The sequence below is a fragment of the Suillus fuscotomentosus genome (genome assembly GCF_016647785.1).
Source record: "Suillus fuscotomentosus strain FC203 chromosome Unknown F5891scaffold_38, whole genome shotgun sequence".
In the NCBI taxonomy this organism is placed as follows: domain Eukaryota; kingdom Fungi; phylum Basidiomycota; class Agaricomycetes; order Boletales; family Suillaceae; genus Suillus; species Suillus fuscotomentosus.
Window position 1 is genome coordinate 238,934 of NW_024539550.1, and position 13,503 is coordinate 252,436.

Here is a 13,503-nt window from a genome sequence, read left to right on the forward strand (position 1 = left end):
CATGTCGTGGTCTATGTTTCTGTCTAAGGATGACTGGTCTTCGATGATATGGCTGAACTCGATCTCATATTTGGATTTGATCCCTGCGACCAACTTCTATTCCATGGCCAAAAACTCGATCCTATGGCTGAACTCGATCCTGTTACATCCTATGGTACCACGAGTTCGATTATATACCGCCAAACTCGATCCTATACTGGCACCACCGAGCTTGATTGTACACCGGCACCGCCAAACTCAGTCAACCACTTGAGCAGTGCAAATTTTGCATAAGGAAACAATAGTGTCAAGTTGCCGCGACACCTTGCTTTCATTGGACTTCAAGGCACTAACGATATCTGTTGTGGTTCAACCCATGTTATTGTTCCTGCAGACGGTGTTGATGATGAGATTAGGGTAGAGAATTGGCGAGGCATTGATAAACTACATGTATTGTACTGAGTGTCTCTGTATAATCCTATATAACCCAATGTGACTTCCTGGCCAATCAAGTATAAAACCCGCAATACCATGATGCCAATGAAACAATTGTCCATATGATGGTACAGATGGCAAGAATTTCCATCTCTTTTACTTATTTGACAGGAGAGCCTCTGTGCTAGAAATGCTAAATGAGAGACACTTTTTCGAACATGCTTCACCACTTCAGTACAGTTTTAGTACTGTCACGACATGATTCATGCAGCTAATGCTAAATGAAAACCATCTTGATGATTATTGGTCATAGGGGATAGCGTTCTACACATATATATCTTGTTTTCAGCAATTAGCGTGTTTATCAATCCGTTTGAGTTTTTACACAGCCAAATTCATTCAACTAATGCCGGGCACAGGTAATCATGATAAAGATTGGTCGCAAGGGATAACAATATATTTCTATACAAGACTATGGCTTCTGCACTGCCATATTTTATACGATTATACACATTGTTGGGATTATAATGTGTATATAAGGGTTTATCATAGATCTTGGTTTTCAGTGATGAGGCGTGGGCCCGAACAGCCTGAAGTGTACTGGGCGTCTATTTAAACGAGACAGCTGTGCAGATGAAATGCACCATACACCCTCTACAGCTTAGAGAAAGATACAATACCTCCAAAGTTTGACCTCGACATCATCCACATCAAGTAAAATGTCGGAGCTCATTACAATCACCACGCCCTTGCGAAAGTTCAGAGGCCATGAAGGATACATAAATGCAGTCGCAGTTTTCCCCGATAAACGACGAATGGTTACGGGCTCGGGTGACAAGACGCTTCGTCTGTGGGACTTGAGGACAGGCGTTGTGTTGAAGAAGATGGAAGGACATGACAATGTGGTGCAGGCATTGGCTGTATCACGAGATGGACAATTGATAGCAAGCGGTGATGCTGAAGGAAAGGTCATCTTCTGGCACGGAGAAACTGGCGAATCACTCGCCAAAATCGAAGCACACTCCAAATCGATCAACTCGCTGGATTTTTCTCCCGATGGAACAGTGCTTGCTACTGGTTCATATGACACAATGACGAAACTGTGGAATACCATAACCTGGCAGCTGCAAGGAGACTCTCCGATCAATTGTGGTGCTTGTGTCAACTGCGTACAGTATTCACCATCCGGAGATCTTGCCATCGCAACAGACCACCACATTGAAATCTACAATTCAGCCACCAGGAAATGTGTCACATCATTCAAGGCTATGACACACAAAATACAACTCGTCACTCGCGTGGACGCCCGATGGCACACGCCTTCTCACAATCGGCAAACATCAGGATCCTACTATACGCGAATGGGATACAAAAACATGGAAGCAGGTTAGTGATCCCTGGACGGGCCACACTGACCGAATCAATGCCATTGCCATTCATCCTGCTGGCACACTCGTCGCATCCGCATCTACTGACAGCGACATCCGTCTCTGGCAGTTCTCAGATCGACGAACCATTGCCATCTTCAAGCAGTCATCCTCCACGACACGCATCACCTTCTCCGTGAACGGCAACCATATCCTCAGCGGAGGCTTCGATAAGATGATCTTGGAGTGGCCAGTACCTCAGGGTATACATCCAAATGTATGTTTCCGTCTCTGACTCATATACCACAAATCGAGTATGCTTGTTGCAGACAATCGCCACCACAACAGTCCGCAATGCGTGCATAAATGGAGACTTGTCTACTGACGAAGAACTACTCATGCAAGATATCAACAGCGATGCGAACAACCATACTCCTTACTTCCATCGCTCAAAGGCATGTTTCCGTCCTTGACTCATATATACCACAATTCGAGCATGTTTCGTACAGATCCTAGCCATCATACCAGCCCGTATTGCGTGTGTAAATGGAGACTTATCTACCGCCGAAGAAGAACTACTCACTCAAGATATCAACACCAATCCGAACAACCATACTTACTACGCCCATCGGTCATTTGTCATGGCGCGAAAACGCGACTGGGACCGCGCCCTTCTGGACGCAATTAAGGTGAGAATCATCGCCGCCTTATACAGGGCTAACTCGACGATGACATAGTCCATCAGGACTCAGCCCTCGTTGATGGGCTATATCTCCAAGGGTATTGCCCTCTGTGGAAAAGGCCGCATCCTGGATGCGAGGGCAGCATTTGATGTTGCATCCATGTACACGGACCAGGATACAGAAATCACACATTTTCTGCTATTGATCAAGGTATGGTATGTTACATTTGCCTCACATACTCTTCCCTTCATCGCGTATTTCAGGCTATCGCGCTCTTCAATGCAGATCAACATGACGAGGCAAACCTGCTCCTCAAAGAACTCGCTGCCGGTTGTCCGAATGGTGATATTCTCGCATGTCGTGTCGTGCAAGTAAGTGTCATCCATGCCTGGTCATTAACACTCATCTTTACAACCCGCACATTAGGCATATCTACGCGTTCAACTCGGAATCAAGGCTTTGGATGGCGCACGCTACGATGAAGCCACCGACCATTTCACTGCCGCTATCGACTCCAGCGATTTATCACCGAAATCGGATATTCATGAAATTTACGAGGATTTGGTGGTGGTATGTTGATTCAGATCCGAAACATTTTCCATAACCAAGTCACTTGTCCAGCTCTTCGGCTGGGATCTCAAACCATTGTGGTTCACTGCACACCAGAAGTGTTGTCATGCACTCCTTCGGGCGGGTAAACTCCAAGATGCAGTGAAAAGATATCAACACATGATGGTTTCAAGTGACGAAATTACAAATGCCGACTGCCTTGACTGGTCCAACGGCGAGTCCAGAGTCCGTGATGTCGTGCAGGCTACAATTCTCACTCGCATTCCTCTCAGGTTTCAAGAAGGAATGCAGCGCGCTCTGCGCTGCCCACGGAGATGCTGCCTTCGCTGCAAACGATTACGACAAGGCTATTGGCCTATACTCAACGGCAGTCGACCTGGATTCTACATCATCTTTGCAAATCGCAGCCACGCAAAGTTAAGTAAAATGCTATGGGAAGACGCACTCCTCGACGCGCAAAAGGTACGATGACAATTAAGTTTTGTAGTCCATGCTCACTTTGGCGCTGCATAGGTCACCGAACTCAATCCCTCGTCTCACATTGGATACAAGTTGACACACGCAGCGCTGCGTGGCGCGCAACGTTACAATGACGCCATCGAGGCCTTCACAATCATGTTGTCCAAGTTGGACGATGCTCCCGAAGCTCACATACGAGGTAAGCACCGGAACGCGCATGCATCATCTCGAAAAACCTATCTCGTTCTGCAGATCTGCGTCAGCAGTACGTCTGTCCATCCGAAGTGGAAGACGCAATTCGAAGAGCAGTTTGGATTGAACTCAGCAACGCTCCCCTGCGTCTGCTCAACACCTCTACGGGGATTCTGTGCGACCGAGCGGCACAGCTAAACTCCTTCAAAATAAGTCCAGAGTACAGGGAGCTTTTGTCATCCATAACGAAGCGTTTGGATCTCCAAATGGAACGCATCAAGGAGGTGGTGGCGATGCACTTCCGTTGTGTTTTGCTATCACACAGGTGGGAAGAGAGAGAGGCGCTGCTGCACGACATCAAAGACAAAGTCGTGTACGAGCTGGATGGACTTGGTGGCACCGCGAAATTGCAGTCGTTTTGCAAAGTCGCTCGTGATGCGGGGTATTGCTGGGCGTGGATGGATACATGTTGCATCGATAAGAACAACAAGGTCGAGCTTCAAGAATCGGTCAATTCCATGTTCGTCTGGTACCGCCACTCGGCGCTCACCATCGTCTACCTATCCGATGTCCCTCCTTCATCCCAACCCGGCGCACTGACAGGCAGTGTTTGGAACGAGAGAGGATGGACATTTCAAGAGCTCGTCGCTCCGAAAGTTGTCAGATTTTATCAGAAAGATTGGTCATTATATCTGGACGATCGCTCTCGCAACCACAAAGAGTCCCCAGCAATCATGAAGGAGTTGGAGGGTGCCACGGGATTAGATCCACAGGCCCTGATCTCCTTCCGTCCAAGGATGAGAGATGCTAGACAGAAACTGCAATGGGCATCGAAGCGCGTCACCACTGTGCAGGAAGACACCGCGTACTCGTTATTTGGTATCTTCGACGTCCACTTACCTGTCATCTATGGCGAGAGGAAGCAGAGCGCGCTCGGGCGGCTCCTGCAGGATATCGTCTCTCGGTCGGGTGACATTACTTCCCTCGACTGGGTCGGACAATCGTCCGAGTTCAATAGTTGCTTTCCAGCCGACATCATCTCATATGCAACCCCGCCATGCTCCCTACCATCATTGTCTGAAGATGAGATTCAGACAGCGGTCTCTTCTTTGCGAAACATTGTGGCTGTGGATTCAGCTTCGAAACTGTATGACCTGCTCGAGAACACGAATGCTCCCCTCTTCGCAAACCGCAGACTCCGTCTGCCTTGCATCGCATTCCGTGTCAATGAAGTCAAACGGAGGCGCGGTGACGCTGCTCATTCCACGTATGGAGTGAAAGCAGATGGGCTTCGGGACTTGGTGATCACCACAGACGAGACACTAATTCAATTCTCGCGCGTAAAGCCCACTCAGCAGACATTCTTTCTTGTCCGTCCATGGGATCGTCGTCTCCTTGGACTGCCTGACTTTTCGGAGCAGCTTACCTTCGCAGACGAAGAGGAGAGCGTAGGGGATTGGTCCGAGTCCGAATCTGCATCTGACCACACTGACGAGCCGTCCAGCGACTCACCTGGAGAAGAGGAATTGTCGGTTGACTCGGATATTCACTCGCGATCATTGCGTTTGATGGTTCACCTTGGGCAGGCTTTCAGCGCACTTTTGGTAGCGCAGCAACGCGTTGGAGAGTACAAGAGGGTCGCTTCGGACCATAACATCATTGCGCAGGTCAAAGACATGGCTTCGATTGACATTCTGAACATCAGGACCCTAGACATATTGTAGTTGTATGGTTTTTTCATGCGGAAATATTGACCTTGACCTATCGTATCATCTATATCAATGCGAGTACAGAGGGCAACTTATGTGTACACGAGTACTAGTAATGTTAGGGTACAAAAAAAAACTAATCTATTTCGGTGTTTCAAGATGCACGAGAAGCCACTCGTGGCGAGGGCAGTATTTCCATTGGCAACGTGGAGTTCCCTCCATTCCTCATTGAGAGCTGAGGGTAGCATGAGTGAAAGTCATAGCACGGGTGACATCAGTACTGAAAGACTACCTGGGAGCCAAGCGAGGAAGATAGCCTTCGTAGGCTCATCGCTCATGTCTATCATGTATCGATATGATTCGAGTGCTGCTCCAAATTGACCTCCCCGAACGAGCGCGTGGCATCGTTGCTGGTTCGCGTTTTGCCACAAGGACTTGAGGTCCCAGCCGAAAAGCTGCGCAAGCACGCGGTTGAGCGTGGATGATTATGACTGTGTCAAGTCATATCAACGTACCACGACAAAGCCCTCGTACATGGAATGAATGTCTGACTTGGAAAAGAAAACGCCAGCATTGACAGCGGCAGTAAAGTGGTCGACAGCTTCTTTGTAGAGGGCGTTATCCATGGCAATGTTTCCCAGTTGGACTCGCAGATATGCCTGATGTGCGAAGCACAGAAAAATCAGTGAGCATACGAACCTGGGCTTGGTCAAGCGTATGTTGCTCACTTCTACAACACGAGAAGCAAGAGGATCGGCGTTGGGCCAGGCAGCTAGCTCTTGGACGAAGCGCATTGCTTCTTCATGGTTATTTGCATTGAACAATGCGATGGCCTGAAAATCTCTAATGAAGCATCGAATACGAGTAAAATATTCACCTACTTTGATCAAGAAAAGAAATTGCGTCGTCAATGAATCTCCGTCGGTGGACGTGAATGCGAGGTCAAATTCTGTCATCGCTTCTCGGATCTGTTGCTTCCCGCAGAGGGCGATGCCGTTAGAGATATAGCCTGACAATGAAGGCTGAATGCTAACAGACTATGTCACGACCAACGTTAAGGGGGACATGATGGTGGGTGCCAGTGTACTCACCTTGTTTGCATCATCAAGTGCGCGGTCCCAGTCGAGTCGTCGCGCCATGACGAATGAACGGTTGGCATAGGAGGTATGGCTGTTAGCATCAACTTCGATCTCTTGCGTGAGTAATTGTTCGGCGGTAGTCAAGTCTCCCGTGATGCATGCATCATGGATGATGGTGTCGATAGCCAGGATCTGCATGAAGGCAGGGGCATGCTCGACTTATATGTTACGTGAGTCAAGATTGGAAGCATGCCTTTAAATCGGGGCATCGAGCCTTTGAATCAAAAGACGCGAGATGAGATGATGAATGACCAGAGAATCAAAAACAAAGTACCCTTGCCACCTGTTCTTTGATAGCATCCTTTGACAGAATATCTTCTGGCACCGCCCACTCTGAGACTCGCTCATTATCATCTCCGCTGAGGATATGCTTCCCATCCATAGTAGAGAGATCGTGGGTGCAGCGAAACTGCAGAGATGTGTGCGCTAGGTGATTTTATCCTGGATTGATCAGACGCCCAAGACACGAGGCTACTCATTCTTCTCATTTCGAGGTCCATGCGGCAGACAGAAGAAATATGCGCGGTCCTGATCAGCCACGCGCTACTCCTTTGAGCAGCCATAGATATGGTATTTGGTCTGGTGACACGTCGACCTTCTGTTCCATGGAATGTTCTTGCTGCAGAACCGAACTCTTCCTTGCGTGGTATCGGCACTGCAGTTTTCGCTGGTGTTCCTTGAAATTTGTATTGAAGATAAGCGATAGTAATCAGTTGTTCGAACTCGACTTTGCTCCACTACATCGAACTTCATCATGATGTTCAGCGGCGACACCAGTATGAGGGTTGCGGATCGGTGTCTATTACTGGTTCACCACCTTTGCCTGATTCCTGTTGGGAGAATAACTAAGACTGCCATCGGTCTGCATCTATACTGGGTTCTTCAGTTTTTTACTCACGACAACCCTCTCTTTGGAGGTGACATTGCGGGTGGCAGGAACATGTGATATGGGGAATGCAGGCCCTCAAACGATGGCTTCGAGACATTGGACTGTAGTGAAGGAAACGAGAATCGCAATCAGTGACAACGGATCAGGCCTCAGGGTCTCTAGAGACTGTTTTCATGTTATAAAAACCACAATACGATACGAGCGCAAAGAAATACAGGGAACGTCAATGTAACCTTGCAAGAAATCTTCGTGTCACGATGATATGCAACCTACAGCGTCCTGCAGTCTTGCTTGAGAGCTAAGTGAAGAGCGATTTAGGACTGTACATAGCACGAGGTGACATCACTGAAAAGACTCACCAGAGAACCAAGCACGAAAGCAGACCTTGTAACTTCATTACTCACGTCCTGTTATGGATCGGTACGATTCAAATGTTTCTGCAAGTATACCTAGTACCCGAACGAGTGCACGGTTAGTGCAATAGCCTGAAACACGTCGTCTTGCAAACTTAAAACTCCGTTCATGGCGGAAGCTTTCTGAATATTCCTGCATCAGCAAAAGGCCTTGAAATTTCGCTTGTCAAAAAGAAGTTTGATGCTTACGGTGAGCTTACGACCTGGTGATCGGAGCAACGTGATTGGTGGAACAGATTTTTCTGTAGTTACACTGTAAATATCTCGATGCTGAACTACTAGTCTAGGGTTTGTGCTATTCACAAACCCTAGACTTGGGCCACTCATAATTAGCTGCTAGTGACGCTCATAAAGCTTCGCAGAGATTAATGCACGAATTCAAAACTATATGTGCTGCTATTGTGAGCTACTGATACTATGCGAACTCCGTACTCAATGTGTGATAACTGTCCTTATCCGCAAAATTGTTCAGAAAAAAGCGGTCATAACTTTCCAAACAAATGGCTGAAGAAATCTTTTCGTCCACCTTTTGGCCATATTCTGGGATCAACTCGACAGTGTGTGTTACACTTGTCAATGGAACCACACCACCACATCTGTGTTTGCCGTGTTGGTCTTCCACATATGAGCGTTCTACTGTCCACATCGCGAGTTCAGGCCGGTCATTGGGACTGGCGACAAAGTCGTAGTACTGAATATAGAGCAGCGGATGGGATAGATATGATGGCAAAACTAGGTCAGAAGCACGTGGAAGAGTCGGTTGAAAAATAAGTCGAACTTGTGCGATACGACTTACTGAACATAATCTCGTTAGTGCTGGAACATAAAAACAAAAATGACATACTGGTTTGGCCATCGTCGCCTGTGACGTCGACGAGGACATTATCACAGTTTCCGAGGGGAAATCCGCTATCTGGTGGATACGCCTGGATCACTCTGCTGGGCATGATCAGCCGTGGCCGGAAGGCCGAATGAAGCTGTAATCGAAATTTTTTCCATGCATGAAAGCGTCCATATTTGTGGTCCCAGCGGGTATGCTCGCTGGTGGAAAGAGAAAAACATTTGATGAACTGAGAGAGTGCATGATCAAAATCAATGAGCGAATATATGGTATGAATGTCGGTGGGCGACAAAGATTTGAAATCTGGTGTCGACGTCAGATGGAAGGCAGTGAGTGCATCTCCGGAAAGAATGCCCTTGAGGAAATGGTTACGAACTGGCCGAGGTCCGTGAACAGAGTGCGATTCATCAGGGAGAACACGAGAAACCCAGGAGAGCGCTGGATTGACGGTTGTCACCGCCTCATCCTCAGTGCATATCACATTGACAAGTGATGCATGATGAGAACGGAACAGTGCGTACAAATTAAACAGCTCTATTGACTCCTGGCGGTTGAGAATCCGTACAGACTGTTCCACGAAGTCGTTGACTCGTCGATTTGTTCGTACAAAGAGATCCTTGCAGTGAGTAATGAGCAAGCGCTCCGTCATATCCGCCGAAAACTGCATCAAAGTGCCCAGTCTCTCGACTGTGCCTCTGAAGCTTTGGAGCAACTCGAGTTTAGGAATAAAGAAATCTTCCTTAACACCTTTCTTCCCCCTCCGAGCCTGGGCCTCGATGACAGCGTGCTTGAATGTATGAAAGTCTGAAAGGGACTGCATCATTGACGACAAGGTTTCTGCAGAATGAATCGGATTTTGGGCAAGATAAATGAAGTCAACGAGGGCACGGATTGCGCGAATGAAGTTAGGTGGAGCAACACCTGCAATCGAAGCAACAATGGTGCGTTGAATATCTCGATGCTCACGACCTGTCATCTGGTTGACGTGCGTGATACCTTTGGTGAAGTGGCGTGTTCCCACCCGCTTATGCTGATTCATGTAGCGAGCATCGAGTTCGGATTTTCCTACTACCTCCTTGATCCAGGTGAGCGGATGGTCAGCAAAAAATTTGATGCAGGTGTGCAAGATCTCGCCAGCGAGAAAGACAGACGGACATGCGTAGATCCAGTCACGCCAATATGGCATGTGGACTCCAGATAGATGGACAGCTTTGGCTGCCTTCTGGAATTTGTCGAGATCCCAAACATCAATTGTTTGGGAGATCTCACAGATAAGTTGTAGCGTGTGTTGCCCAGTACGAGGAGGGTAGAGAACCCCATCACCAAAATTTTCTTGTGACGCCATTGTTAAAGGAGATGCACTTTTACTAACCGCAGCGATCATGCAAGCCTCTGGCAGGTCACATACGTGAGCGACGAGTGGCGTATAGACATAACGAATAAATCTGGAAGGATCAGGCATAAAGCAGCCTGTCTTGGCTGCCTGTTTAAGGTTGGCGCAGACAAGGTCAACGCACTTATGCCACAGCCGCGCCTGAAGAATGGTTTGATAATCGGGATGCACGCGAAACTTAGCGACGGGCATGTAAGCGATACAGCGCCAAGCTCGGAGTGTGGCCTTGGAGCGAACTTCTGAATCAAGGTTACCGATGGTGATGAAGATGGGGTGCATCTCGAGTCCCCCAGTGGTCCTCGTCACGGGAGTTTTGTCGGACCCTAAAATGATCGGTACTTGTGTAGCACCTAATGGGAGACAGTCCTACACGGAATCAATCTTTGAGTAGTCGACTAAGCAGGGCAAACTTACCTGAATTTTCCATGCTAAATCAGCGCTCATATAATCTCCATACTCGCGCTGATTCCCAACATGAACTACGTGGGGCTGAAAGGTAATATTATTGGTGAAAACTGGGTCACTGAAAAGTTGTTTGACGACTTCCAGAGCATCGCGCCAAATGAGCTGAATGGGATGGACTGTTACAATCGCTCTACTTTCTTTACTTCTCACGTATCTGCCATTATGCCTTACGTTCTTAGCAGTTTAGCTTTCCTTTCTTGGTCTTACTTCCGCATTCGACCTCTGTACTATTATCTCACCGTAGCCTTGGTCCGTGCGCATATAGTTTCCTATTTAAGCACGTGTACTTTACTTAGAAACGTCACTTCAATCTTACTAGGTTTTACCCTGAAAACTTCCTTCTCTTAAGACCACCAATCTTAAGACGTCAGAACCGATCTCTTTGTCAAAGCACTCCTTTGACTAAAGTCTACGAACCTCTTCTTATCTGAAGAGCTATACAAAGACCTCAACAACGTGAACGCTCTGTCGAGCCTTTGTTGTTAAAGAACTATCCTAGTTCGTAACAAAAGATTGAAGTACAGAAAGACACCTATATCCATACGTGTCAAAGAAACCTCGAAACCAGAACAGAAAGATCCTGACTGAGCAAGACAGCTAGTGCAGGCGAAGAAAAGGCGACAACCTGACTTCACTCACCCCTACCTTCCAAGCCCTGAACCTTGGTACTCCTGTACCACCATTGAACATGTCGGCCTCATCCAAGACAACAGAATTCAAGATCAACCATCCTCCTACATTTGATGGCGACAGAGACAAGTCCAAGTCATTCATGCTCTCATGCAATGCTTACATTGATATCAACTCGGAAATCTATAAAACCGACACTCAGAAAGTGATCTTCATCTCCTCGTTCATGAACGAAGGAAATGCTAGGTCATGGAAAGAAGAATTCCTCGCAGAAGCCCAATTCATCGACTCAACTGGACAAAAGAAGGGCTATGGAACCTTGAAAGAGTTCAACGAAAGCTTTGACAAAGCCTTCGGACCGATTGACCCATCCGGGACCGCATTGGCACGACTCCTGGAATTAAAACAAGGCCCAGAAGGCCTGCAGACGTACATTGCAGACTTCAAAAGGTTACTTGCCCAAGCAAAGATCAAAGAAGAACATATGATGATCTATCATTTCGAAAATGGCCTCAACGGAGGACTTCTAACCAAAATGTTCAACGCAGGAGGGGTACCCAAGAACCTCGATGACTACATCGCTGCGGTAGTCGATCTGGATAATTGCTATGCAAGATTGCTAGCTCGGAGAAGCAGGTTTCCTTCCCGACAAATCCAGAAGAAGAACGGTCGCGGAGATCAAAGATACATCCCAGCCAGAGATAGGGACGCCATGGTTATTGATCGGATCACCGACGAAGCCAAGCAAGAATACATGAGGACAGGAAAATGTTTCAACTGTCACCAGATCGGACATCGGGCACGGGAATGTCCGCAGAAGAAGAAAGCCCCCTACCCAGCAGTGAGGAAGGTAGAGGAAGAAGAAGAAGCTAGAAGAATTGATGAGGATTTTTAAACAGGAGACCTATATCGACGATAGCATCTCCAGCAAAGCCTGTACGCCTAATACGAACAGTTGGTGAAAAGAAAGAACTTCGTGTCCCCATAACCCTCGTATCCCGAACGCGTCAGAAAAATGTCGAAACCACCGCAGTAATTGACTCCGGAGCATCGGGAACCTATATCTCCGAGGACTTCGTGAAAAAACATAACATTGGAACCAAGAAACTCGAAACCCCTTTTTACATTAAAACCGCCGATGGAAGCTACTTCAGCAGCGGACCAGTAGAACGGTACTGCACGCTAATCGTTCAAATCGACCAAAGGATGATGATAGGAAAATTCAACATTACCAAGTTAGGAGACAAGGACCAGATCCTACTAGGGATCCCCTGGCTTCGAGCCATGAACCCCGCTATAGACTGGACCAAACAAACGGTATCCCTTCCAGCAACAAAAAAATCTGCCGAAATCAAAAAATATGTCAAGCAAACCTCTCGACCACAGAAGACCTTCTTCACTAAGAAGTTCAATACAAAAGAAGACGCTTGGAGTACGTCACCGTCATCCCTAACCGAACTTACGGACGAAGGAGAATATCTTCGACAAGTCGAAGAATCTTCCAAGTTTAGTAACAAAGCACAGGAGTTCGCCTCTGAAGAAAAAGAAAAGAAGAAAAAAACTTTTGAAGAATTGGTACCGAAGTATCTCCATGATTTCTCTGACGTATTCGCAAAAAACGGCTTGAACGAACTACCCCCCAAGAGGCCCGGTATCGATCATCGTATCGAAACGAAGCCCGGATTTACTCCCAAGACGTCCAAAATTTACCCCCTTTCCTACAACGAACGAAGCGCAGTAAAAAGATTTATCGAAGAAAACCTTGCCAAGGGGTTCATCACGAAATCTAAATCCCCTCAAGCAAGCGGATTCTTTTTTGTAGGAAAGAAAAGCGGAGAACTTAGACCATGCCAGGACTACCGCTTCTTGAATGACCAGACTATCAAGAACGCGTACCCCCTGCCACTCCCGTCATCTTTGGTTGAACGGTTACATGGCGCAAAGATATTCACAAAAATTGATATTCGATCCGGATACAATAACATTCGGATTCATCCGGATGACAGGTGGAAAGCCGCGTTCATCACGGAAGAAGGACTGTTTGAACCCACGGTCATGTTCTTCGGATTATGCAATTCCCCTGCCACTTTCCAAGCGTATATGAACGATACGTTCAGAGCTGAACTCAACGAAGGATGGCTCGTCATCTACATGGACGATATGCTCATCTTCTCCGAGACAACCACAGAACATCAACAACGAACCTGCATCATTCTAGACAAACTTCGAAAAGAAAAATTATTTGTTAAACCGGAGAAATGCACATTCGATGCGGAAGAAGTGGAATACCTTGGAATGATTATCAAGCCAGGAAGCGTAGAAATGGATAAAGGAAAAAC

At 47.2% G+C, this 13,503-nt stretch overlaps 2 protein-coding genes across 2 annotated transcripts; one reads left to right on the plus strand and one right to left on the minus strand.

Annotated features, from left to right (window-relative positions):
• Window positions 1-4,482: 4,482 nt before the first annotated feature.
• Window positions 4,483-5,440, plus strand: F5891DRAFT_1042728 (uncharacterized protein; the record flags this gene model as incomplete). Its single annotated transcript, XM_041362121.1, has 2 exons — window positions 4,483-4,785; window positions 4,849-5,440. 2 exons carry the CDS (start codon window positions 4,483-4,485, stop codon window positions 5,407-5,409), a joined length of 864 nt encoding a protein of 287 aa, XP_041224169.1. The 3' UTR covers window positions 5,410-5,440.
• Window positions 5,441-8,250: 2,810 nt separating this feature from the next.
• On the minus strand, window positions 8,251-10,645 carry F5891DRAFT_955190 (uncharacterized protein; the record flags this gene model as incomplete). The annotated part of the gene is made up of 4 exons (XM_041375305.1): window positions 8,251-8,630; window positions 8,680-9,940; window positions 10,094-10,435; window positions 10,484-10,645. Coding segments are annotated over 4 exons (2,145 nt in total), but the record flags the coding sequence as incomplete, so codon positions are not given.
• Window positions 10,646-13,503: the final 2,858 nt, after the last annotated feature.